At 34.8% G+C, this 24,522-nt stretch overlaps 2 protein-coding genes and 1 long non-coding RNA gene across 22 annotated transcripts in view; 2 read left to right on the forward strand and 1 right to left on the reverse strand.

Moving 5' to 3' along the window:
* Nucleotides 1-214: 214 nt before the first annotated feature.
* Nucleotides 215-17,079, forward strand: Drep2 (DNA fragmentation factor-related protein 2). 2 transcript variants are annotated; one of them, XM_083082603.1, is made up of 5 exons: nucleotides 215-1,175; nucleotides 6,481-6,577; nucleotides 7,404-7,577; nucleotides 8,343-8,707; nucleotides 9,223-17,079. In XM_083082603.1, exons 1-5 carry the CDS (start codon nucleotides 1,164-1,166, stop codon nucleotides 10,075-10,077), a joined length of 1,503 nt encoding a protein of 500 aa, XP_082938729.1. In that variant the 5' UTR covers nucleotides 215-1,163; the 3' UTR covers nucleotides 10,078-17,079. The 2 variants fall into 2 exon arrangements, with proteins under 2 accessions (XP_082938729.1, XP_082938730.1); XM_083082604.1 differs by lacking the exons at nucleotides 215-1,175; nucleotides 6,481-6,577 and adding an exon at nucleotides 7,908-8,092 and having other exon boundaries at nucleotides 7,440-7,577.
* LOC145961952 (uncharacterized) overlaps nucleotides 2,202-24,522 on the reverse strand; it is a 60,188-nt gene continuing 37,867 nt past the window's right edge. The window contains exons 3-4 of the long non-coding RNA XR_014435752.1: nucleotides 3,542-3,879; nucleotides 2,202-3,070 (exon numbers count right to left, since the gene is read on the reverse strand). This is a non-coding gene — a long non-coding RNA (uncharacterized LOC145961952). The remainder of the gene's footprint in view (nucleotides 3,071-3,541; nucleotides 3,880-24,522) is intronic.
* Nucleotides 22,025-24,522, forward strand: part of Mmd (disintegrin and metalloproteinase domain-containing protein mind-meld) — a 39,405-nt gene continuing 36,907 nt past the window's right edge. For 10 of the 19 annotated variants that reach the window (XM_083082582.1, XM_083082585.1, XM_083082596.1 and 7 more), the window contains exon 1: nucleotides 22,026-22,924. In XM_083082582.1, the coding sequence (XP_082938708.1) occupies nucleotides 22,837-22,924 (88 nt within the window). In that variant the 5' untranslated portion in view covers nucleotides 22,026-22,836. Of the gene's footprint in view, nucleotides 22,925-24,522 lie in introns of all 19 variants that reach the window. The other 9 variants (XM_083082590.1, XM_083082592.1, XM_083082586.1 and 6 more) reach the window with 2 other exon arrangements.

A 24,522-nucleotide genomic window follows, 5' to 3' on the forward strand; every position in this document is an offset into this window, starting at 1 on the left:
CCTGAGAAAAAATTATAATAACAGCATTGTCCACAGAACTGCATTGATTTTACCCTCGGAGACATCTTCTCTCAAGATCACCTTCGTTGCACCCTCCCGGCGGATGGACGCGAGGATGACATTTCCCACATAGTAGTCGTGGATGCTGGCTGTCGGTGGCGCTCGCGGGGCGAGGTTTCCTAGGGGTTTCGGGCGGCGGCGGGGTTGGCGAAGCGGGTGACTGGGACGCACGGGGAGAAGATACGTGCAGAGCGGCCCTTCCGACCCCTCGCGGCGGTACGTACTGTAGGAGAATCGATCCTAAAACTAGGAGTCGCCGCAGTAACCGCTGGGAGGAAGCTAGTGTTACAATTCGCGACGAGGGCCCCCGTCGTATGCGCCAGTGAAATCTTAAACGTACGGTCGGTTAATCGCACGGTCGTCGGGGCCAGGTACGTCCACGTCGACGAACGTACGTACGTCGCCGCAACCCCTGCTAGTCACGCGCTCCTCCGTTCCGCTCGCCCTCTCTCTCACTCTCTCTCTCTCTCCCTCTTTCTCCTCCGTTTCTCCTGGCGGCACGGCAGCACAGGGGTGGCCGGCCGGGGGTGGCCGTGCTTTAATCGCGGGGGATATAACGGCGAGTGTTGTGCGCTCCTCGCTCTCGTCTACCTCGCATACGTGCGTGCGAGCGAGCGGGACGGAGCGAGGCGCGGCGCCGCGGGTTCAACAAAGACAGCGACAGCGTCTCGGTGAGAAGCAGCTGCGTGAGGAAGGAAAGACAGCACGATCGTTGACAGCCAGTGAAGCCAGCCAGCCGTCAGTAGATACAGTCCGCTGCTGTTCGATCAGTGGGTCCAGTCAGAGTGCAGCCAGCCAGACGCGGTGTCGCAACGCGTTTTGTCCTCGCGCTCGAGAGACAGAGGAGGAAGAGAAAGACGGAAAGGGAAAGAGAGGCAGAGACGGTGCAAGGGAGAGAGAGAGAGAAAGAGAGAGAGAGAGACACCTTGCGAGGGTGTACGCGCGAGCAGGTTGGGCGGACAGCAGCGCGACCAGAGAGCAGCATCCACCGATATATAATGCGACGTACAGCCTTCTTCTTCCTCACCTTGGTGGTCGTTCCTTCGGAATAAAACCGCGCGCTTGCTGCTGGGACGGTTCCTTACCTGCAGGGCTATGACGTAATGGCAAGAGAGGTATGTATGTTCTTCCGGTAGCTCCTTCTCTCCTTTCTCGCGCGCATGCAGCATCCACCCCGCGGATCCATTCCCGCAACCGGGAGGAAATTCTCGTGGAAATTCCTGCCTATTTAAATTGCGAACAAAGGAACCTGTCGTCGTGGAAATCTTCTTTTAGCGGAGAGGACGCCTCTCGGTGACCTATTTTCACGTGACCTCGTGACACCCGACGGTCGGTCCTCGGCTTGCACCCCCCTAGAGTGCATCACCCTCTTGGCAAGGCCGAACAGCCGAAGGGACGAGCCCTTTGGCCCCTTCTTTCTTTCTCGATAAGTTCGCGTTTCTTCACGAAAAGATTGATATTCGCGCGAATGCTCTAGTTTCTCGCTCGCTAAATTTTTCAGCCTTGTTTCATTCTTTTGAGTTATTCTACGATTGCTTTTTCAGAAATCTCGTTCTATTTCTTTATCTGTTTAGAATCTCTCTCAGAAATTATGCTTTTAAGAATAATTTCGCATTTCTTTTTATTGTTTCGCGGATGTATTTCAAATTCAATCAGAAATCTCTTCTCGCTAGATTTTATCAGTTGAAAATTCTTCTGTAACATTTTCCGATAATTCCTGAGATTCCTAATCCCTTCGCATCTAGCACCCATTGTGATGGACACACTTTTTCTTCATTTGTAATATGGAAGCACATAGTTGTAGAGATACTCGCTGCTGTTGTCCTAGTTTATGAACATGTTCTGAGTTATGATTCGAGTCGTTTATCACCATCCGCGACTTCCAAGGGGAATAATAAATAGGGAAAAATATATTCGAATGTATCTCTTGATAAATACAGAATTATCTTTGATATTTTCCTTATATGATCATCCTCTTTCATCTTCTTTTTCTTAAAAAAATATTTTATTAGGTTTCTTTCCATCTCTTTATTAATTAAACAAAATTTTTTTCATAGGATATTCAAATTCTCCTTGCAAGATATTTTTCTTATTAATTTAATTAATAATTATTTAATGATGATTCTTAATTATCTGTCTAGTATTAATGAATACTTATTTTTGCATATTTTTTAAAAACGTAATTTTTATTCTTATTTTTTCTAGTTTATATTTCTTGTAATTTTATTTTATGTCTCTCTCAAATGACTAGAATGCGTCTTGCATTTGCTCCTTATCATTTGTTGCCAATATTTCTCTTCCATTAGTGAAACTTTCAACGATGTTTTTAGCATTAGTGGTATTCTTCTCGTTGTTCCTCTCATTCTTTTTTGTTTTATTCGTGCGTTTTTGATATTTTTTACACTCGCAAAATTTCATTTCATCGTTTTATTCCTAGAAACTCCTTTATCGCTCTGCGCGTTCACAGAATCCTTGCGTCCGTTTTGTTCACTGGTAAGGAACTTTTTTTATTCACGCTTTTCCCGCTCATATAGACTCGTCCTCATTGCTTTTCATCTTCTTACAATCCATCTCACTATTCACTCGTAAATTTTGCTTCACTGATTTGCAGGATCTTAGAATCCTCGTATCATCTTGTATCAGTTGGATTGCTCGAGTCTTCTTTTAAAGAAAATCAGGACACAAATTTTTAATTCGATACGCTTTTTTCAAATATTCTCTCTCAGTCTATTTATTATGTTAAAAATTATACAGAGCAGAGCAGAGTCGCGAGAATGTTACTCTTTCATTGCTGGAATGCTTTTCTCGTTCGTAGAACGTTCTTTACCTCATTGTATGTTCGTTCGTCGCTACTTTGCATGCTCACAAAATTCTTCTCGTCGTTTTGCACGTTCGCAGACTCTTTCATGCAAAATCCTTATCATCGTTTGTCACGTTTTACGGAATTCCTATATACCTTTTTGTTTCATTGTAGAAGCTTCTTCGCACATTTGCGGTCTCGTGTCAGATCCTTTGGAATATTTAAAAAAGACTTTCGGATTTGCAGTGTTTGGCTTTATTATAATTTTTAAAATAAACAAATTCGGACAGAACAAAAAACTAAGTAAATTACATATGTATAAGAGCAAATCTTTAGATCCTTAATTAAATTAATTTAATAAAAATTAAGAAAAAACAATTTTTTGAGATGGTAAAGCCCAACAGATTTCTTAAAGAATACACCTGAGTTCATGAATTCTAGTAAAAAAAATCATTTTTGTAGATTATCTGTATTTAATTTTTCATGTATAAATAAATCAAAGGACAAATATGTAAAAAAGAAAAGAAAAAAATTCAAAAAATTTAAAAAAATTTTAAAAGATATATTTAACATGAATATATATTTAAAAACGTTTCAGTACATAGGCACATTGAAGAAACATTGTCATAAAATGAAGAATTTCGTTAAATATTTGTTTAGCGTTATTTTCTTATTGATTACTTGGAATTCCATGACTTTAGAATCCTTCGAGTGTGATGAGTTTCAGTAAATCAAAAATTCGCAGAGGAATCGTCAGCAACGGCAGCGGTTCTCGGCGATACTTCGTTAAGGGATACACCTGGGTACATCCACGTTGCACAACCCGCTGCAGCTGCAGGCAGTTCCCTATTTGCTCGTTAGCACGTTGCGATGTTGTTTACTAAGTTCCATCCATGGCGACTTTGCGAATGCGAAGAGAGGGGCTTATATTGCTCAAATAAACATTCCAATTTTAGATCTTTGAATTTTTCAATCTCTGAATTTCTGAATTCTTAAAGATGTTGACCGCTTTGAGATACCTGATTCAAAATTCCAAATTTATTGTATCTTCTTGTTATAATTTTTCTGTATTTTTATATGTAATATTATTTAGATTATTATATATACATTTATATATCCTGTAACTCTCTCTCTCTCTCTCTCGGTTAAGTTTTGAAATTTTAAATTAATTACATCATAATTTAATTATATCGTTGTACACGTAAAAGAATGAGTTTTTGAAACGTCGTCTCAGTTTAAATCTCTGCATATGTCAATTTTGAAAATTAATTTGGAGAACAATATGATAATAAAATTTGGAGAATAATAACGTAATAAACTTATCATGAAATAAAAACAAATAATTAAATAGAATTCCTCTTTTCGGTTAAATTGAATATTCGTATCTTTTGCTGTGGCATATATACTTAATAATAATAAATGCTTAACAAATGTAATACATTGATATATAGATGATGAATGACCGGCATATTATTCGACCACTGCACAGAATAAATAAGCGATATTACGAGTTAAGACCGGTTGAACCAGGTCAGTGCTTTCGAGCATAAACTGCGCACGCGTCCTGTACACTTAGCGCCACCCCGATGAAGACTAGGGACAACCCCAAACATAATGCACCCCTTCGGCTCGCATTATTCCGAGATCGCTAGCGACGTCGTCGGGATGCAATTTCGCCGATCGAACAGTGCAAAGTGTATCTACAGTGTAAAGTATGATAAAGTGTATGAAACGAGTCCAGCAAATATTCGCGAATGAATCATGTAAAATAAACACAATCCTAAAATAAATTAATAAAATAATTTTCTTTCAATAAACATCGTAAAGCTCTCGAGTGGAAAGTTTATAGAAAAATTCGTGTAAATTATTATAGTAAGTGTCTTACTTTTATTTATTTTTGTATGCTTTTAATACAGATATAATTAAATATTATCTCGTTTATGATTTGATATATATAATAAATTTTATACTATTTTATATATAAATAAATGTAACATAAATAGAAGAGAATTTTGAATACTCATGGAGGGAAAAAGAAAAGAAAGGAAAGAAAAAATTTGTGGATATTTAGAATCTAAATAGTCTCAGAATTTACAAGAAAAGATATATCTTCAGATTTTTAGATGTATTTTTAGATGTGTGAATAATTTAGAATAAAACTAGAATTTTTAAGTCTTCCGTAATATGTTACATTAAAGTGCAATAGTTTTGGGACACTTTGCATACATCTAAATGTTGATTTTCATTTTTTTCTATATAGTTTTTATTTCATATTATATTTTTATCGCTTCTTCGTATCAATTATCAATATGTTAATCGCATGTTAATGGACCTAGGGTAATTTTTTCTTTCTCCCTTTTTTTGTTTATTATAAATATGTTAATCACATGTTAATGGATTTAGGATAATTTTATTTGGTCCTATACATTTTGTATAATTAATAACATGTATTAATTTTTATCTAAATTTATATAAAATTTGTATAAATAATAAATATAAGCTGAGCAATATTTTCTTTAATGCTTATTGTGATATTATGATAAAAATTAAAAAATTAAGTTCAGCAATCATCGAATAAAATATTTTAAATTTGATTTATAACTTCTTTCTTAAAAGAACGATAAATATAAGCAAGTTAAACTACTAAAAATATTGCCGTTTTCAATTTTGTGACATTTTTGATAGACCAAAATGTCGTGTTAATTTCATTCACAACAGAGTGAAAGTTTTATATGAAAGATTTTATTTATCAGCCGTTCTACATGGTTACTATGTGTACAAAGCTTGCTGGAAAATTATTTACCCCACTTAACATCTGGGCGACAAGCGTTTCCCGGGGTCACCTCTTCAGGCCTTCACATAGCTTTTCTTGCTGCAAATTATTTTTAATTTATGTGTGAGTTATTGCTTATTTGCAAAGTCTGTTAATTTGCTACGAGATGCATGACAAATCTATTATAATCTATAATATAGTTATCTAAATTTCGGGAACTTTTATGTAAGTTAAAATACTCTTCCAAAATATAAGATTCGCACAGAATTGCATTCTAACATGCGTGCGAATAAGTAGTAAATTGTAACTTAAACAATGCCGATATAAATCTGCTATTTTACCCTTTTTCTAATGTTCAATATCTTTATTTTTACAAAGCGTTTTAACTCGCATGAACTTCCGGAGAATATTTAAGGTCAATAATAAATCGCAAATGTCAACCATTTTTAACTTTACCGTGCGTTAAAGTCCAATACACACTGTATTTTTTCACTATATTAAAATTAATCGATGCCAGATATCACATGCCCTTTCCACCAGAATAAAATCATAAAACCTTTTTCACCATAGAACTTTTGTCTTTTTTTTCTTTTGACATTTAATTTTTACTTAGCAATCTTTGATATTTAATTTACAATTCTATTTACACATCTAATATTCTATAAATTTCTAATCTATATTTTTTTTTAAAGAATTATATTTAGAATTATATAAGAATTATTAAAGAATTATAATTTAGTATTTATAGTATAATTTATTTTTTTATTATATTTTATACATATATTTTAATAGCTGTCAATAATATTATTTAAAAGAAAGTTAATTGTATCTTATTTAATTTTTGCAGGAGTTACGGACCAAGAGACCTTTTAAGATATGGGACAGCTGGCGTAACGTAAGAAAAGGACTGGTCGTTAGCAATTTTGAAGAATTGATTGTCCGGGGTAAAGAGAATATGTTAAGATCTAAAAGATTAGCCATTAAATTTAATATTAAACAATTAAATACGTACTTTAATAATATAACTTTGATATTATAGTGGTTTTCGTGTTATCGTTGAAACATTTTCGTTTAAAAAATTTCGCTTCCAAAATATCGTATTTATCAGAACAAATACTTTTTAAACAGTAATTTCCTATCCATCTATTATTTCGTAATATTACAAATTAGCAGCACAACGTATTGTATGTAAATCTTTTCTTTTTTACAATACTTACAAGAGGTTATAAGAGGTATCATTTTTCTTTTATACAGAACATTTTCTCAGAAGAAAATAAATTTAAAAAAGATTTCAAGATCACACGTGAAGGAATCAGATATCAGATTCATTTTTTATGAAAAATCAATACATGTCTCGTCGAGGATAATTTCTGCCGAGCATCACGCATCATCTTTTCGAGATACATTTTTTACCTGTCCGGTGGCGAAGAAATATTTCCGGTCGGAAATATTTCCGCGCGGCGTATCGCAGCGCGGAATTGCATTATCTGCAAAGTTCCTTTGAAAATGTCGCTCCCGCAACACACATTTCTCGCAACATTTCTCAGAGACAAAGCGCCGTTCGTTCGTTCGAGGACACACCACTATTATTTGCAACTACGCCATTCACACGATTACACAAGCGACACGTGGCATACGCACACTAATACAGGCACAAATACGTGATACACATGCATATGCATATACCAATACACGCTGATGTTGAAGCGTTATCGCTTGTAATGTTGAATGTCATTTGACATTCAATCCTCGGCCAATCCTTGATTTCAGGTAAGGAAAAACTGGGCGTGCCACAAAACGAGAATGTCTCGCTAGTTTTGGAATCGGACGGCACGCAAGTCGAGGACGGCGAGTACTTCAAGACATTAGGCAACAACACGATCTTGCTCCTGCTGCGGCATGGTGAACGCTGGTGCCCCACTGGCGTCGACATCATTCGCGCTGGTAGGTGAAAAGGCCCGTTGCATCCATCGATCTTAGGGGAAATCGGCAGCTTGGTTGAGAGATTTAAGGTTGAAGCAACACGGACGACAGAAAATTCGAAAGGATGTTTGAAGAAAACGATAATGTAAAGGACCTAAAAGATTACGAGAGATATCAGGAAGTCACGGTGTCTTTTTAAACGTATATTATTTGAAAAATTAAATTCTTATTGAATTATTTTACAAATAAAAATTGGTTTCTTACATAGACCTTTAAATGATCAACCAAGTAGCTCTTCTTCTACTATCAAATGTCTCGATTTTCTGGATTTTTGAACCCTCGAATATATAGCTGCTTTAGAATCATACGCGCTGCTATGTAAAGGGGATATTACAACGATCAACTTTGGTTGATGGAAATCGGCAACTTGGTTGAGGAAACTAACTTCGAGGCAACTGATAAAATTGATCAAACTGAATTACACGTGGATCAAACTGAATCTTTACACACACACAAGCCTTTAAACGATCAACCAAGTAGGTTTTTTTCTATTCTTAAGCTCTCTTTAGATGTTTTGAATTCTTTTACAATCTTCTTTATACCCAAAGCCTTTATTTAGACTTTTAAATCTGTAAATTCTTTAGCTCCCTTAAGATCTGTGGATCTCGCACTTTTGCGATGGATCATCAGCACTGATTGTCACGTCTTGCAGCACCAAACACCACCCGTATCTTTGTCTTCGCATCCGGCAATAATTTACAATTCGTTCTCTTTTTGTATTCTCAGCAATTTCGGCGATCCCGAAAATAGTCTGCGAGACGATCCACGCGCTGGAGTTGCACGATGAGACGCCATCGTGGAAAATCATGGACAATAAAGGCCGAGTCACAGTGGTGCTACACTGGGACCAGCGTTCGTCGTCGTCGTCGCAGGTACAGCAGCAGCAATCCAAGGCAGGCCAGGATGCCCAAACCTCCAAGTACTCGCCGACCAAGAAAGTCGACCTGAGCGGTGCTCAACGACCATCCTTGGTGATCCAGACCAGCTTGGACAAACTCGGCTATGATGGCAAGGCGACGCATTTGCCCGGCGAGATCGGTCCGACGCGGTATACCAGCCCGCGAATCACTGTGATAAATCATGACGATATGGTATTAAAACTATGCTTTTATTAGTTCAAGCGTTCTCCCTTTCCAGATTTTAGCTCGACAATTTTTACTAGTTTGTGATTTCCTGAAACTGTTGTGTCATCTGTAATTAAAGGGATTAATGGTGCGACAGTGATTTAATTCATTTTCTTAAGATTCCGAGAAAACTATTTGCCGGATATTATTAAGAAAATAAAACTATTGTACACACATTGAATTTTTCAATGTCAACTAGATTGAATGCTTCATCTTTTAGATTATAATCTTACGACAATTTCAATTTTTTAAATTTTATCGATAAACCGTCGTATATCACCTCTAATTAAAGAAGTCGATACAATATTCACTAATTTTCTAAGTTAATTTTGTTCAAATTTTTAAAACAATGCGCTAGATATATCACATCGTTGCATTATTGCATCGTTTTAAATTTTTCGATTTTAATTACATTACTTCTCTCTTTTTATTTGACACAAATTAAACAATCATTATTAAATTAATTTTCATTTCGATAACAGCAACCAACACAGCCGCACATGCCGGGCCGCCTAGTGAAACAGGGCACGAATTCGTTTGACAGCACGACCATCCACATTCACACGCCAGAGTGCTCCAACCACATTCATCAGCCGGTCGCGCGAAACGGTAGTCCGGTGAACGGCGCTGACGGCGGCGCCGTCGGCGAGTGCGACTTCCACTGCTGCGCCCTGCACGAGGAAGGTCGCAGAATCGCTGTGCATAAATCGGTGGCGACGTCGCCGATCCAGGACGCGCAGCACGCACAGTATCAACATCCGCATCATCCGCATCAACAGCAACAACAGCAGACGCAGACGCAGACACCATCGCCGCAGCCGCCATCCTCCCTGTCGGATGGCACTAAGCGACCCGGCCTCAGCAAAGGTCACGTTCGCTTTCGTGACACCGCCGACGAGGAGTCGACCTCGCGTCTAATCGGCGCCACCAGTTTCCATCTGCATCATAATCATCATCATCATCAAGAGCATGACAGCTCCGAGTCTGAGACGGAGAACACGATAATGGAAGACGAGATCGTGACCTCGGAGAAATTTCTGCTTTTGATCGATCAATTAACGGTTGATCAGAAGCATCATCTTAGCATCAAGGACATCGGCATTATACTAGAACGACTTAGCTCCAAGATCCTCGACGTTGAGCGATTGGATCGCGAAAGCGAAAGCGAAGAGTGCTACAATTGGACGATCAAGGCGATCATCCGAGGCGATGTTCTGCGGGAGCTCGGAGTGATTTATAACGGGAACTACTACGCGATTTCGGAGCATCCCGGCTACAAGGAGGAGTCCGAGGAGAATAACGAGGATAATGAGGAGGAGGAGGAGGATAGACTTTAATATGATGCTGTTTTACTAGATAGATAGATAGATAGATTATACACCTATTCCTGGTTATTATTAACTTAGGACATGTTGTAAACGGAAATAAGGATGGGGAACATTATGTGGTCTCATTCTTAGATTCGAGGATTTTCCAACTTTTTTGTGATTTCTTTTTCGAAAGTCATAATATTTTTTGGAATCTCCTTAAAATTTTCACAATCTGTCAAGAATTTCCCAAGAGCTTCCTACCCTTGAGTCTTCCTATGATTGCCAAATATGCTTTTAAGATCAAGAAACGAGATAGCGTTGTCTTGTGCCAAATACATTTATAAATGTTCTACAGAATTAACATAGAATTTCGCAATTCTTGAATAATATATAACTATGTAGAAATCATCCAAGATTTGGTGAATTAAGAATTCTCTAAATCTAGCCTTCTAAGATTTTTTAGGATGATCTTAAACTTTTTTTAAGATTTTAAGATTTCCTTTTTTCAGAATTCTCAAAAAATTTCATTTAGAAATTTCCTATATCTTGTAGAAATTTAAGATTATCTCCCTAAGATTCTGTACGTGTAGAATTTATAATATTAATCTCATTAATTTTTTAGGTCTTTCAAAAATTTTTAGTTTTAAAATTATCTAAAAAATATTGTTATGATTTTTAAAGTATAAGAGATACTAATTCTTTTAAATTTCAATAGCTTATTTGTGTGGATAAATTTAAAGTTTAATTTTGAATGCGCCGTAAAACTTACGATATTAGAAATGTTACGAAGCATCTTTGTAGACTCTTGAACATTATAATCTTAAATGCCTTAGATTTCAGATATCTAAAATCGCACAGATTTTAGAGTCAAACATTTTAGATGTCTTAGATCGCAGATATAAATTCTAGGTTTTTTAGATCTTAGATTTTTCGTAGAGTCGCAATCTTGATATGAATTTTAAATTTTTTAAATCTTGACATATTTTTGATTTTTTAGGCCTGTATGCTGTAAATCATTCCTCGAATTATTACACAATTTCTTACAAATTTTCTTATCTCCTTATAATTCTGGCTATAAAGAGAAATTATAGGAGAAGAATAGAAAAGATGATAAATTTCAATTTAATGCTACATTTTGCTGAATAGATAGATAATAATTAAATTCTGTGCAATTATTAATATAATTTCTTTTTTCACTTGTACGGATGTATGAATATAAGTATTCGCGAATTTAAAAAATTAAATATAGATCAATTTTCTAAAGTTTTTACAAAAATGAGTAATGTTGTACTAAACTGTATTGTTGTGCCAAATCATATCAATTATCCATCATTTACGACGAATTTGTGAGCAGCCTAAGGATTTTCAGTTTTTTTGGTATTCATGAAATCCTCGAATCGAAGATAAGGTTCACGAAAAAGCGAAAAGTGCGCGAATTGCATTTGCGTTGCGGGAAAAATCTAATTCTAAGATCGAAAGATGACAGAGGGTAGATCGACGAAAAGCGCCGCTTTTCCCTTCCGGAGATGTTTCGTAATAAAAAAGAGCAGAAGAGAAAACAAAACGGAAGGGAAAGAAAAGAGCGCATCATATTGGAATCATGTAATATGATACAACTTTATTAAAAACCTAGTTCTAAAGACGGTTGTTGAGAAATATGTACTTATTAAAACTAGCATGTATACTTGTAGGAAACATTTTTGGGATTACGGACGCCGATTCCGTAACCGTCCACAACACTGCCCTATCTAAAGTGGAGAGACAAAGTAGGAGAGAGTGAGAAATAGAGAAAGAAGGAGAGAGGAAAGAGAATGAACTAAAAGATATGAATATATATACAATGTAACTATTCGAGACTTAACTAAACTCAATGACATAATTCTTTTTCTTCGCTCGTGATGCGCCGTTAATTAATCTCTTATTGCAAGATTCAAATGTAATCTTTGTAAACCTTTTCATAATCTTGATTAATTTAATTTTATCTCGATATTCTAAAATATATATATAATATATATAAAATATATATAATTTAGATTTATGAAAAGTTCTAAAGCAAATAGTTTTTTGAATTTCAGTGTAGCTAAATATTAAATTCTTTAAGTTTTTTAATTGTTGATTACACAATTTCTAGATTATAATTATTTTCGAATTTTTAACTTTCTTAAGCGATACATTTAAAAATTTAGCTCGCCAAAAATGTGAGTGCACTTAAGAATTTATAGCTCGTAAATAATTAACATAGTAAATGGATCTATGAATATTATATCTTTTTTTCAAATAAAATTCTGAGACATATCTTGCAATAAAAGATTAATCTACACTTTTAATAGGCGATGATGATCAAGAATGTGAAAATCTCGCGAAGATGCAAGATTGATCATTGACGTCAGGAACGATCGATGATCTCGAACAGCGGATAGATAACACGTGGCGAGCACATATATCGATCCATCAGATCGCCACATGTCAGAATGCTCACTATCGATATTAAATATGGATAAATGTAATCGCGTGGCTGCCTTTTATTCATCGAACATCGCGAACGATTCACTGCGCAAAGATCGACATCAAAGTTAATGAGAAAGTGACGCGACAATGAATCTGTTGATTTCTCGCCGACGTAAATTCTCGCCGACGTAGACTTGTGAAACATGTTCTCGTAGCCTAAGATCCTTGGATCCTTCGGATTCTCCGATCTTCGATCATCTGAGTACTGGGTTCTTTAAATTCCATTTTTTTATAATCTAAATAATTTAAATAATTTTTTGTAGAAGGATTAATTTCAATTTCTAGATTTAAAAATTTTAATTTTTTTATAAGTTTTTTTCGTGAATTTTATAATAAATTATAAATCTAAGTTAACGAAATTTTTCAATATTCAATCTTTCGATTTGCTTATTTCTTAAAATTCGTTTATTCTTCTTTAAATCCGAAATTCTTATTCTACTAATTCTCACAGAATCTAGTACTCACTTCACTCATTTTGGCTCGTTGCAGCTGCGATATTTCAGATTGGATCCGCGAATGAAAATTGCATTTCATTCGAGGCGGAGCACATACACAAAGACAGCATCGTTCAAAGCTTGCTTCTCTTCCTTTAAGATATCAAATTGTTCTGTGCGTAATTACATTTTATTTCTTCTTGTCTAATAATTGCTATTGTCAAGTTATTAACCCAATAGTAGAGAATCTTATTTTTTTTCTAATTCTATATATTTTTAGCTCTCAAATGGCAATAAAGCAAAAATATTTGAGGAATTAAGATGGAATTAAGGAACCCGTTATATATGGTCTCCTTCTTATGAGCTATTCTATATACAATAAGATAATATTCTCGAATTTTTTAATTAATTTATTGACTTTTTTTACATACTTATTACTATCAAAGTATTAAGCTCTAATTTAGCCCTCTTTTTAACAAGAAATTAACATTGAATTGATTTTACGAGAAGAAAGGAAAAATTGAAAGTTTCGAACGGTGCTTCAAAAACACATATGCATACATATACGCGCGTATAGATTACGTGTAATGATATAAATATAGTCGGAATTATTCGGAATTTACGTTAGCGGATGTATTACATGATTATATAAGTGATATATCGATACGTGTCGGGGATACGCTCTATGTGAAACTTTGCAATTTTAATATATTTCTATTGTAAGTATACTCGAGAAACTGTATGTGTGTGTCTGTGTGTATGTGTGTGAGATAAATAGAAAGAGAAAGAAAGAGGAAGAAAGAGGAGATGGCACACGACGCGCGGGAGGTATTCGATAGCGTATATAAATATATACATATATACATATATATATATATAGATATACATATATTATATAATAATACAGCGAACTGTCGTGAGGAAACTACTTTACATATACGGGTCGTTTCGTTAAGGCCGATTCGAGGAACACTCGAGGGCGAATTTGGGGCGACTCAAAAAAAATGAAAAAAAAGATAAAAAAAGAAAAAAGATGCACCCGCGAATAGAGAAAGGAGTTAAATTCGTTGTTACGTTGACATTAAGATTTTTCCATGTGTCTTATCTCATCTCATACTTCATTCGTGATCATCTTATCTTTAATGCGCTTTATTAAATCTTGAAAATCTAGGAATAATCTGGGTTCCACGATCCTGCGGATCTTTCGAATCTTCCGCATTCGCCGATTTACTTGAATCCTTAGAATCTAGGATTTTAATTTCTTCGGGATTTTAGATCCCTCAGATTTGAAATTCCAAATTCCATGGAGAATCTTCTCGAAAATAGATCTTTTTCCAATTTAAACTTATATATGCGATTCTCCCAAGTTATTATAAGACTCTAGATTTTGTGGATCTTGTATTTCTTGATATACAGATAATTTAAACTCTATTATTTTTCTAGATCATCATATTAAACTTTCTTCATGGATTTTTGAACCTTGATATTTTCACCTAAGATCACATAAAGAAGGAACTTAAGATAATCACAAAAAATAAAATATGAGAAAGAAGTCGCAAGAGCAAAAGGAGAAGAGGGAAACTATGAATAGAATGATTTGTCGAATCAATCATGCATTTTTTTCGTTGTAAAAGAACACATGCTTTTGCAATAAAAAAAATGTGAAACGATTTCTGCTCCCGAGAACTATTTCATGATAAGAAAAAAAACCTTTTACAGGTTTCTGGTCTCGTAGTGCCACTTTAAATAATAATGAATAATAATATAATAAAATAAAACAACAACAAATAATATATTAATAATAACAATAAAATAATAATGATAAAAAGAATAAAAAAATTGTTATAAGTTGTAACTGTTGTTTCTGGTACATGCAGATACTATACACACCCTAAACTATAAGGATATGGCCTCTGTTGTTTATTTAAACAAAACTTCATCCTATGATCCTTTTATGCAAAGATTATAATGTCCTGGAATTATATATATAAGACAGAGAAATGAACCCGTATTTCATATATTTCACTTGTATCGCACAAACATAGAGCAATTTACTTATAATTATTATAGATTTCTTGTATCTTTCTAGAACAAGAGCCATAAATTCATAGATTCTTGAATTTTTCTTAAATTCTTCTGAAACCCTAATATTCATATCAGATCTTTTAATCCTGATCTTATAATCCTGATAATATTTATACATATATTTACACTATACATAATTTTTATATTATCAAGTAATTTATATTATCTACGATACATTCTCTTAAATGTTTCTGATCGTATAAAATATTATTAATCTTATCGGAGAAGAGCTTTATTTTTTACAAGAATATTTTTGTGACATTCTAGTTCACGCTATTCTTATTTATGCGATTTGTTGCCTAAAATATTGTTGCGATTCTTCTGTCATTTTACGTATAACGCATAATAACGCGATTTTTCCACGACCTATCGATTGATCGTTCTACAGCAAGTAACTGACGATCAACGTAAGGGAGAGATCTAGCGTAAGCAACCTCGCATTATGATTACCTCTATGTATCTGCATGACCACATTACAATAACCTTTAACTACTTTTAAAAGAAGAAAAAACATAGCCACTACTCAATGTAGCAGAAAAAAACTCTATACAGAGCGTTCCAAAAGTATGTGCCAAATGCGTGTCAAGAGTACTCGGTGTTAGTATTTTACCTTCGCGACGACAATCTTTCCCATTGTAAATGTCCTTTTATATAATTCTTATTGTGAGAATTATTAAGTAAGAATACTTCTCTTGAATATGTTTGAGCGTTTCTTTCGAGTGCTTTTCGAATACAGGATTTTTAAAAATATCTAAACAATAATTCATAAATTCACGGATTCCATAAATCTTCGTATATGATTCTGGATTCGAATAAGATAAAATTCTTTTTTTCAAGTGAGATATACGTTGCAAGACATTCATTTTTGTCGCGAAAAATTAATTATTATCGCGCAAGACTTTCGGAGCATTCTGTATAAATATTCGTATCGATCGCGAAATATGTACATTTAGCATCTCTTGTCGCGTAGCGATTAGCTCGTATTAATGGATAAATAAAATAATTAATTAATTGCGTTAACTTATGAAGGTAAGATTCGAAACAATGAAGCAGGGGAGTAAATCAAAAGACGGGGATTCCTGCGAGATTTATTCAAGACGAGGTACTTAGGAGGAGTCTTCCCTCGCGAGAGGCACATTGCCCTATATACACGTATACAATATGCCAACAAAGCGCTCGCACATCATCATGGTTTTAATACACGACTATTATGTTATACTTTTTTCATCGTGGATTATATGTATTTACGTTATGTGGCAAACAAAATTATTCATTAGCATAAGTATAGAGATTTATTGTAAATTTAATATATATATAAGTTTTTATTAAATTATAAAATCTCAAGTTTTTTTAAATTCTATAAAACTCTTGTAATTCTAAATCTTCTAAAAATTATTCATCATCAAAATACATATATATTTACATATAAATAATTACATATTTAAATCATAGAGAGAGAAACTTTGAAATTATTTGAATATTCATTTAATTGGATTTTAAGTTACTACATTTACGCAATTTTTCATAGAAATATATTATTACATAAAATACATTTAGCGCTTAATTAAGACTATCTTTTTAGATGAAGTATGACGCGAGTGCTTTCTTTGCATACCATGCATATTTATACATAATATATACTATATAATATAAACTAATCATGATTTGCAATCCTACAGTGCACTGTCGAAAACGAAACATAAAACAAGTAGTGCAAATTAAGGTTTTTTAAGCATTAACGATGAAAGAAAAAGAGAGAACTAATGTACTGACGATGACGACTTTTTTAACGTTTTATCGCGTTACGGAGTATAATATGTGTATATATACATAAATGCATAACATGTACCCACAGCAAGAACACACGTAGACCACATGTGTCTATGTATATACATATATATACAATTCATATAATCGCGCGTGCGTGAAAGTGTGCGTGTGCATGTCTGATCAAGTGTGCAGCAAGCATGTAAATAATAAAGACCGTATAATACCATGATTATCCACGAGGATCTATAATTACCAAGTGTATAAGCCACACACAATACATACGTCATATATATATATATATATATATATATATATATATATATATATATAATATATGAGTTCGATGCACACACAATAGTGACAATCGCATTATCCTGTGCGATTTTCTGGCAAGCAAATTTTTGCACCACTTTGTTCGTGAATTTTCTTGCAAAATAATGTTTAAAGAAATTTGCGACTAATAAAAATATCGACACAATATTTTACTCTTTCTGGATTTTTTGAATTCTCACAAACAATTGGATTATTAGACCTATAAATCCACTGCTTCTCCCCCTGAATCCTTTCTTGAATTTATCACTCCTTAAATCCTTTGAAAATTCTCTGAGAATTCCTCTGAAAATTTTATTTTGTTTTATTTTTTTTGAAAGTTATATCTGAACTGTCGCCAATAATCGTTGTTAGAAAAATTCACCAACAAAAAAGCGGTGCAAAATGATTTCTGATATATGAATATCATCAATAATTAGACATTCCTCGTTAACCCTTTCTGGGCATATGTATAATGGCGTTCTTTCCTGGATACTTAAAACTATGATCAGATTTCACGCCATTTATAGCTTAAGATGTGTAGTCCTATTTTTTTCACTCAAAAATAGGTAAATCAAGAAGAAGATGAAAGTGAAATTTTTCATCCTGTTTATCGTATATAAATTTCGTGGGGTTCGATAGATCCTATTTCGTGCCACGCGCAGGAAGGGTTAATCCTTCCATCATAACCGATGTAATTGATACGATTATTAAAAAAAATCACTAGAGAGAAGTCGCAGGATAATGCCGGGAGAGATTGCTCGATTGTTGAAGAGGAATGTTCCGCGCTGACGTCGAGCTTATAAAGTTACTTAATGTTAGAAAAATGTTTTTACACGACTGCCACTTTACAATGACATAAGATTACAATTGTTTGTTTCGGTGGCTGACGCGCATGTCTATCGCCGCCGCACAGTATGAAATTTTTACCCAAACTATCAAGAAGAGAACAAAGATGTTTTACCTATCTGTATTTTCTTTTATTTTAAGATTATATGATTTAAATAATTTTATATTAAAATATAAAATTTAGATATATATTTGAAAAATATAAATTGCACAACATATCTCGAGTAAAAAAATAAAAAATAAATTACATATAATTTATATATAATTTTTTTCAAGAAATAGGAAAAGAAGTAAGTTATAAATAAATTCTATTTTTTTCAATCTTTTCAGTGCGAGAAAATATATAAACATATTTTGATTATATATATGCATATTCTGTATTGAAAATAACTGATTTTTATTATTGAATTAATTGCTTTCATGTATAAATTTTATAACATATTAACTTTTCAATAGAAATGCTCCAACAAATTAAAATCTCGTGTTCAAATTGATATTGATGAGTGAAATATAGAAAAAGATAAATTCCAATCATTTCCGCATTCTAAACCTTAGGATCTTTTTATGTAGATTTATTAAAATATATATAATAAAATTTTAAATTTTTACATATGCTTTTAAAAGAATGCAAACTATATATATACGCACCAATATATACGCACCATAACTATATATATAATTATGAAATTAATAAATAGAATTAAACATTTTTCGTAAAATCAATATTTAGACGCAATTAGATAAAATATTTTTGTTCTCCCGAATTGGTAAAATTTCACACTGTACGTTGATTCCGTTTTCCGCTGGCGCAAAAGTGTTTTTCTCCATTATTTTCTCCCCTCGCCGCAGAAAACGCGTCGGCGAATTCTGTGCGCGGCAAGTGAGTTCCGCTGCGAATTTGTTTCTCTCGACGGATTAATATACAGCCGAAATGTACCTACCATACGTAAATAAATAAATAAATAAATAAACGAATAAATGGAACAAAGTGAGAAGGCGGAGATTAGGCCGTTCGGTATCTTTTCTATTATTTAAAAATAGTTATTATTTTCCGTTCAATATAAAAATAGTTAGTATTTTACGTATTTTTCAATATTCGCGTAAAAATGCATGTTCTTGTTAGAAATTAATTTATCAGATAATCACTTTTGTTGCATAATTATTGTTTTTTAATATATATATATTATATTAACCTGTCATATTTATTTAAATATTTAAAAAAATTATTATTATAGTATAATCGACTATTTTCTCTTATCTAATTTTTAGTTGTTTTTGCTATGTATATACCTATCTCTACAAAGTCTAAAGAAAACAATTCAGTTTTCATAATTAAAATCTAACATATGTTAGATAATTATTTACAGTGTATATATCTAAATTAATACGTTAAATAAAGAAATTAAATAATTTATTTATAATGAATAATTTAAACAATATTATTTTCTCGTTTCTATATTTTCTAATAAATTTTTTTATTTTAATAAAATTTTTAGTAGAGTCTATCAAATTTGAAAAATATAGTATTATTGCACTCACGCTGTCTGTAATAAATAAATAACTGTCAGCCGAATCGTCTGCAGTGCAGCCAACGCGGCGACCTATATTTAGACCAACACGTGAATGAATCTCTCACGTGCCTCTCGTTGTGTTGACTCCCCATTTCTCGTATAAACTAAAATCGATTATTACGCTTGTTACAAAATAGTTTCGGCACGTTATGCTATCGCTTTTCTTAGTGATGCGATTTATATTTGTTTTGTTGATAGAAATTCGAAGGAAATTTTATTTTTCCTTCTCCAAGAGAGAAAAAATTCAAAAATTGTAATAATAATTCATAACATTTAGATTTCTAAAAATTTTCAGTTAACTTTTTTACGATTTTTTTAAAATTTAATTCTTCTGAAATGTTTTATGATAAATTCTTTAGTGAACTATGCTTTTATTATGCATATTATGTACATATTTTTAGATTTCTAAAAACTTTTCGATCTTCTTTAGATTTTGTACTTCTTAAACTTTACTTAATAATTTACACATCAGCAAATCTTGAAATTTTTATTGAGTTACCCCATCAGAGGTAAGGGTAGACTACAGAACGCGAACATGGAACAGCTGGGTCAGCTATAAATGACAGATTGTTTTTGCAAGCTATGCAAGCTGTTGTGCGTTTAAATTTAGAAATGAGACGAGAAAGCCACGCGACAGACTGCTGTAAGATTAACCAACAGGTAAGAAGATTCTGTTACTGATAAATCTCCCAGGAATCCGAGTCACGCAAACAACAATAATTGAATCAAATTATGTAGGAAGTAGTAAATTTGTCCTTGCGTGCTAAAAGAATAATAAACGATAGGAAGCAGCAAACTAATTATTGCAATTAAATTCAGTAAGTTTCTAGATCTTAAGCAAATTTCAAGTAAATCAGAGATTTTCTAGATCCTAAATTTAGTATGTTCTCTATAAATTACGTTATATATATAAATTTTCCTTGACTTATAGAGAATCTCTTCAACTATAAATTAAATCTTCGATCTTCCTGAAATGTTGGATATATTATAACTCATAAATTTTTCCGGCTTTCTAGAAACTTGTGCTTTTATATATTCCTCGCACTCCAGTTACTCTAACTCTCATATTTGTTGCAAAGCAACTATCTCGGGATCAGGATTCCTTAAATTCTAGGTTCTACAGATCTTAAATTATTTAGCGTTCGCCTATCTAGCGCCTCACGTTCCAGGAATTTTTGAAACCTTACTCTGGTTCACACAAGTCCCTAATTCTTTTCATTCCAGCTACTTCGTACCTAGAGCATCCACAGATCTCCTCTTATTCAGAGCAATCTCAAACGCTCTTCGCATACCATTACTACTACACTTCAATAATTCCTCTACTCTTCGTTCCACAATCTCCATTTGATCCACCATCTCCAATATCTCATGCTCCATTCCAACTATCGTCACCTAATCCAGCTTCATCCCCCCCCGCCCTCTCTCTCTCTTTCTGTCTCTTCCCCTCTTTCCTTTCCAATTCACTTGTTTGATTGACGCTAATGATCGTACTATCAATTAGTGGCTTACGTGTGCATTTTCTTCATTTCTGTCAAACGAAACTGAAGATAAAGTTTCTATGATTGATATTTCAATTATTAATTTGCCTTTGTTTTAATGTACTGTGCATCCATAATATTTTTATATTCGGTCTAATTTTCTTTTACTTTATTAATTATAATTTTAATTACAATTTTAATCATCTATATAATATCTTAAGATGACTAAATTTAAAAGCAATATATTTTTACTCTTATATCTCATTTTCTTTCTTTTTATTTCTCTGTTTATGCCTCTCCTTATTTTTCTCCGTTGCTGAGAATTACAAAAGTGGAAAACCAGTCTGGAAAAACCAGACTTTTTATGCAAAATTTAGAATCCGCGGAATCAAGACACGGAGTAAGCTTCTTAGTCCTCCGTTTCCAACTTTGCGTTCCACTGAGTACTTGATTCTGAGATACATCCCAGCTTCGTCCCTTCTCTTTCTTCGTCCCCCTTCTCCTATTCCCTATATATTCACCATTCATCTGTAACCCTCTCTCTTCGCATCCACGTCAGCACTTTCCGCGACTCTTCGTATCGTAGGATCCAGTCACCGGTAGGATCACCATCTCCAGGCGGTTGATGCTCCGTGGCAACTCCCGCCACCTGGTCCAGGGTTCGTTCTCTCTCTCCTGCCCTGTGCGCTACCCCAGCCAGAGGGGGTTTTCGTATCTCGATGCCGCTTCTGCCCCCGCGGCGGTAGCGAGGAAGCCGCCGGCGCGGCCGGCGCGAGTTATTGATTTGACAGGAACGACAGCAGGCGGAATGGCGCAGGAATCGATAAGAGGAAGTGGTGGTCCAAAGCTGCCGGTGGTGCGCTGCGCGGGGGTGCGCGCGCGCAAGAAGAAGGAAGACCGCTGATGTAGCGAGCGCTCTAGAGCGAGCGAACGAGCCGCGGAGGGCTTTGTGGGGGTTGTGGAAGCGAGCAGGTAGAGGAGGGAGAGGTAGAGTGCGAGGAGGAGAACCGGGAGAGAGGGAGCGGAGAATATTTTCATACTCCAGACTCCCGGCGTAGGTAGAAGATGGCAGCCGAGGCGTGATTCGGTCCGGGCAGTTTCCTCTCTTCTGGCCGCGCGCGCGCGAGAGTAGCAGGGCCGCAATCCGCTCCGGGTTTGAGAGGAAGAAGTCGCCGGAAAATAGTGTGCTCTCCCTTCGTGGCTCGGTCTCCTCGTTGTCGGTGCCCGTGGCTCGAAAAATCCCGGAAGGAAGCTCCCGGAAAATGATTTGAGGAGAAATAGAACGAGGGAGAGAGAAAGAGAGAGAAAGAGAGACTGATTGACTAACGCTGAAAGAAAGACGGTCAGAGAGAGGGAGAGAAAGGGAGAAAGAGAGGCAGAATAAGAGAGATCCGCACCGCTCCGCTCCGCTTCGCTCGGCTACGCTCCGCTCGCGCGACGTGTCCGTCTCGCTGTTTTTCTGTCGTTTTTTTCGTCGCCGTACATATACAATCGCCCACGCGAACGCGCGTATCCCAAAGATCGGTACACGAGATCGCTAGTATACTATCGTCGTATCGAGGATCGTCTCCGTCATCCGCTTCGTACAGCTTCATTGCGTCTCCGATCCGCTCGGCTCCGCGTATCGCGTCTGATGAGCAAAAAGGTGGTAGATGTCGGTGATTATGCGCGTAGTAATGAGTAATCCTATAAAGCCCGTCGGGATCGCAGCAGCCGCCATCGTCGCAGTGTTTCACGAGCGTCATGTAATATGGAATTAAACAATGTTGTTAAGACGTAAACATGTTCTGGCTACACTGTGGACTCTTTGTTCTCGTGATTGCCGTACGTGGATTTATTAGCAGCTTAGCCGACACTACATCCAAGCGAGGTAATGCCTGCCTGCTTACCTGCCTGTCTTAGTTTATCTTTTGTTCGTTTGTTTGTCTGATGTATCAGACAATCAATCCGCGATATCGGTCCAGAGAAATCATAATTCGATCAATCAAATTCGGGTTTTTAATCGGTTCGAATTTTTAACTAAGCTATCATGTTTGTCGACAAGCTGGATGCGCCTATTTCGAAAAAGATAGCGTGATCCGAGTCGCGTAATTCGACATAAAATAGTAAAAATTATTTATCGGGCTAACTAGGAGTTACGATTCTCTGTACAGATGGCTGCTTGAATGAATGGATGTAAAGCGCTGATCGTTATGGAGGTATTGCACCTACCTGCGCACCTTGCTTGGCCACCCTATCCGCTTAATAGTCTTAAGGAGATAGCACTCACGAAAGGAGAACTGAATTTAAGACATCTACGGGTTCAAGAAAGATCTAAAATTTCTCGACTGTCATTCTATGCAAATAATTGAAATTATCTACATAAAAAACAACCTTCTAATTTAAATTAATTTAACGTGAGAACTGGTCCATATTATTTATTAACTAACCGTGTCTGCCTCATAAACTAGAATAATTTTACTGTAATAATTTCTAGTGTGAACGGATAACAATCTGGTTTATAATTAAACGCGAGCGCGAATTATTCATCGAGTTACCACATTTATCTAGATAACCGAGTGCAATCATATCAAGCAGTATATTGTTTATTTAGTTTTGAGAGAAATCATTTTTTAGATTATATAATTAGATAATTTTAATATTTTTATGTCACACACATTTCTTTTTAAAATTTTTAAATTAATAAAATATATAGATTCTAAACTTTTCTAGCTAGTTAGTTTAAGTTTTTTGGTCGGCAGATTTTTAAACTTTAAGTGTCTAAGAGGTTCTTTTAGTGTCGGATACATAAAGTTTTATGTTTTTTGAATCAAAGTTGTTTTGATCTTCGATCCATTGAATTACAGATTCCTCTCGGAATCGAAGAATGTCGTTGCTTTTAACGTCAAAGAACTTATAATGTCGTGTTGGTTGGAACTCTCAGAATTCGAGAAATTCAGAGAATGTAGGATTCAAATAATTTAATCTAGAGATTAGATTAATCTCCAGTGAAGGAAATCCGTGTGGAGTTTACAAATACCAGGATTTAAAGATTAAAAAGCAATTTAAAATTTAATTTAATATTAAAGCATACCAAAGTATTTAACAAAATCAAAGATCCAGGATCTACGCAACTAGATAAAGTTATAGAATGTAAAAAATTTTGATCTCGCGAAAAGTAGAAATTTAAAAAATTGCGAAATCTAATAATTTAAAAATTTAGAAACTTGAAACTTTCGAGAATATTCGAGAATTTCACATTAAAATCTAAGGAACTGAGAGGACCGCTCGATCGAGTCTTCGCCGTTCCCAGGATACTGCAGAGAGCTCGCTAGCTCTCTGCATCCTTGAACAAGGATGAGCACCCCATCGGGTTGCAATCCTCGACCTCTTAAATTATCGAGTTAAATTCTTACACCTTCAACTTATCGAGTTCTTGAACCTTTAGGTACTAGATTTTTTAGATCTTCGAATTGTTGAAGAAATTTT

This window comes from Camponotus vicinus, unplaced genomic scaffold (genome assembly GCF_025532165.1).
Source record: "Camponotus vicinus isolate PSW18456_S1 unplaced genomic scaffold, iyCamVici1.0 SCAF_11, whole genome shotgun sequence".
NCBI lineage: Eukaryota > Metazoa > Arthropoda > Insecta > Hymenoptera > Formicidae > Camponotus > Camponotus vicinus.

What these genes read in the sequence shown, in the direction of transcription:
- Drep2 (XM_083082603.1), top strand. An exon ending in CGTCGACATCATTCGCGCTG is followed by an intron (nt 7,578 to 8,342) that starts GTAGGTGAAAAG and finishes TTGTATTCTCAG; the next exon opens with CAATTTCGGCGATCCCGAAA. An exon ending in TGATAAATCATGACGATATG is followed by an intron (nt 8,708 to 9,222) that starts GTATTAAAACTA and finishes TTTCGATAACAG; the next exon opens with CAACCAACACAGCCGCACAT.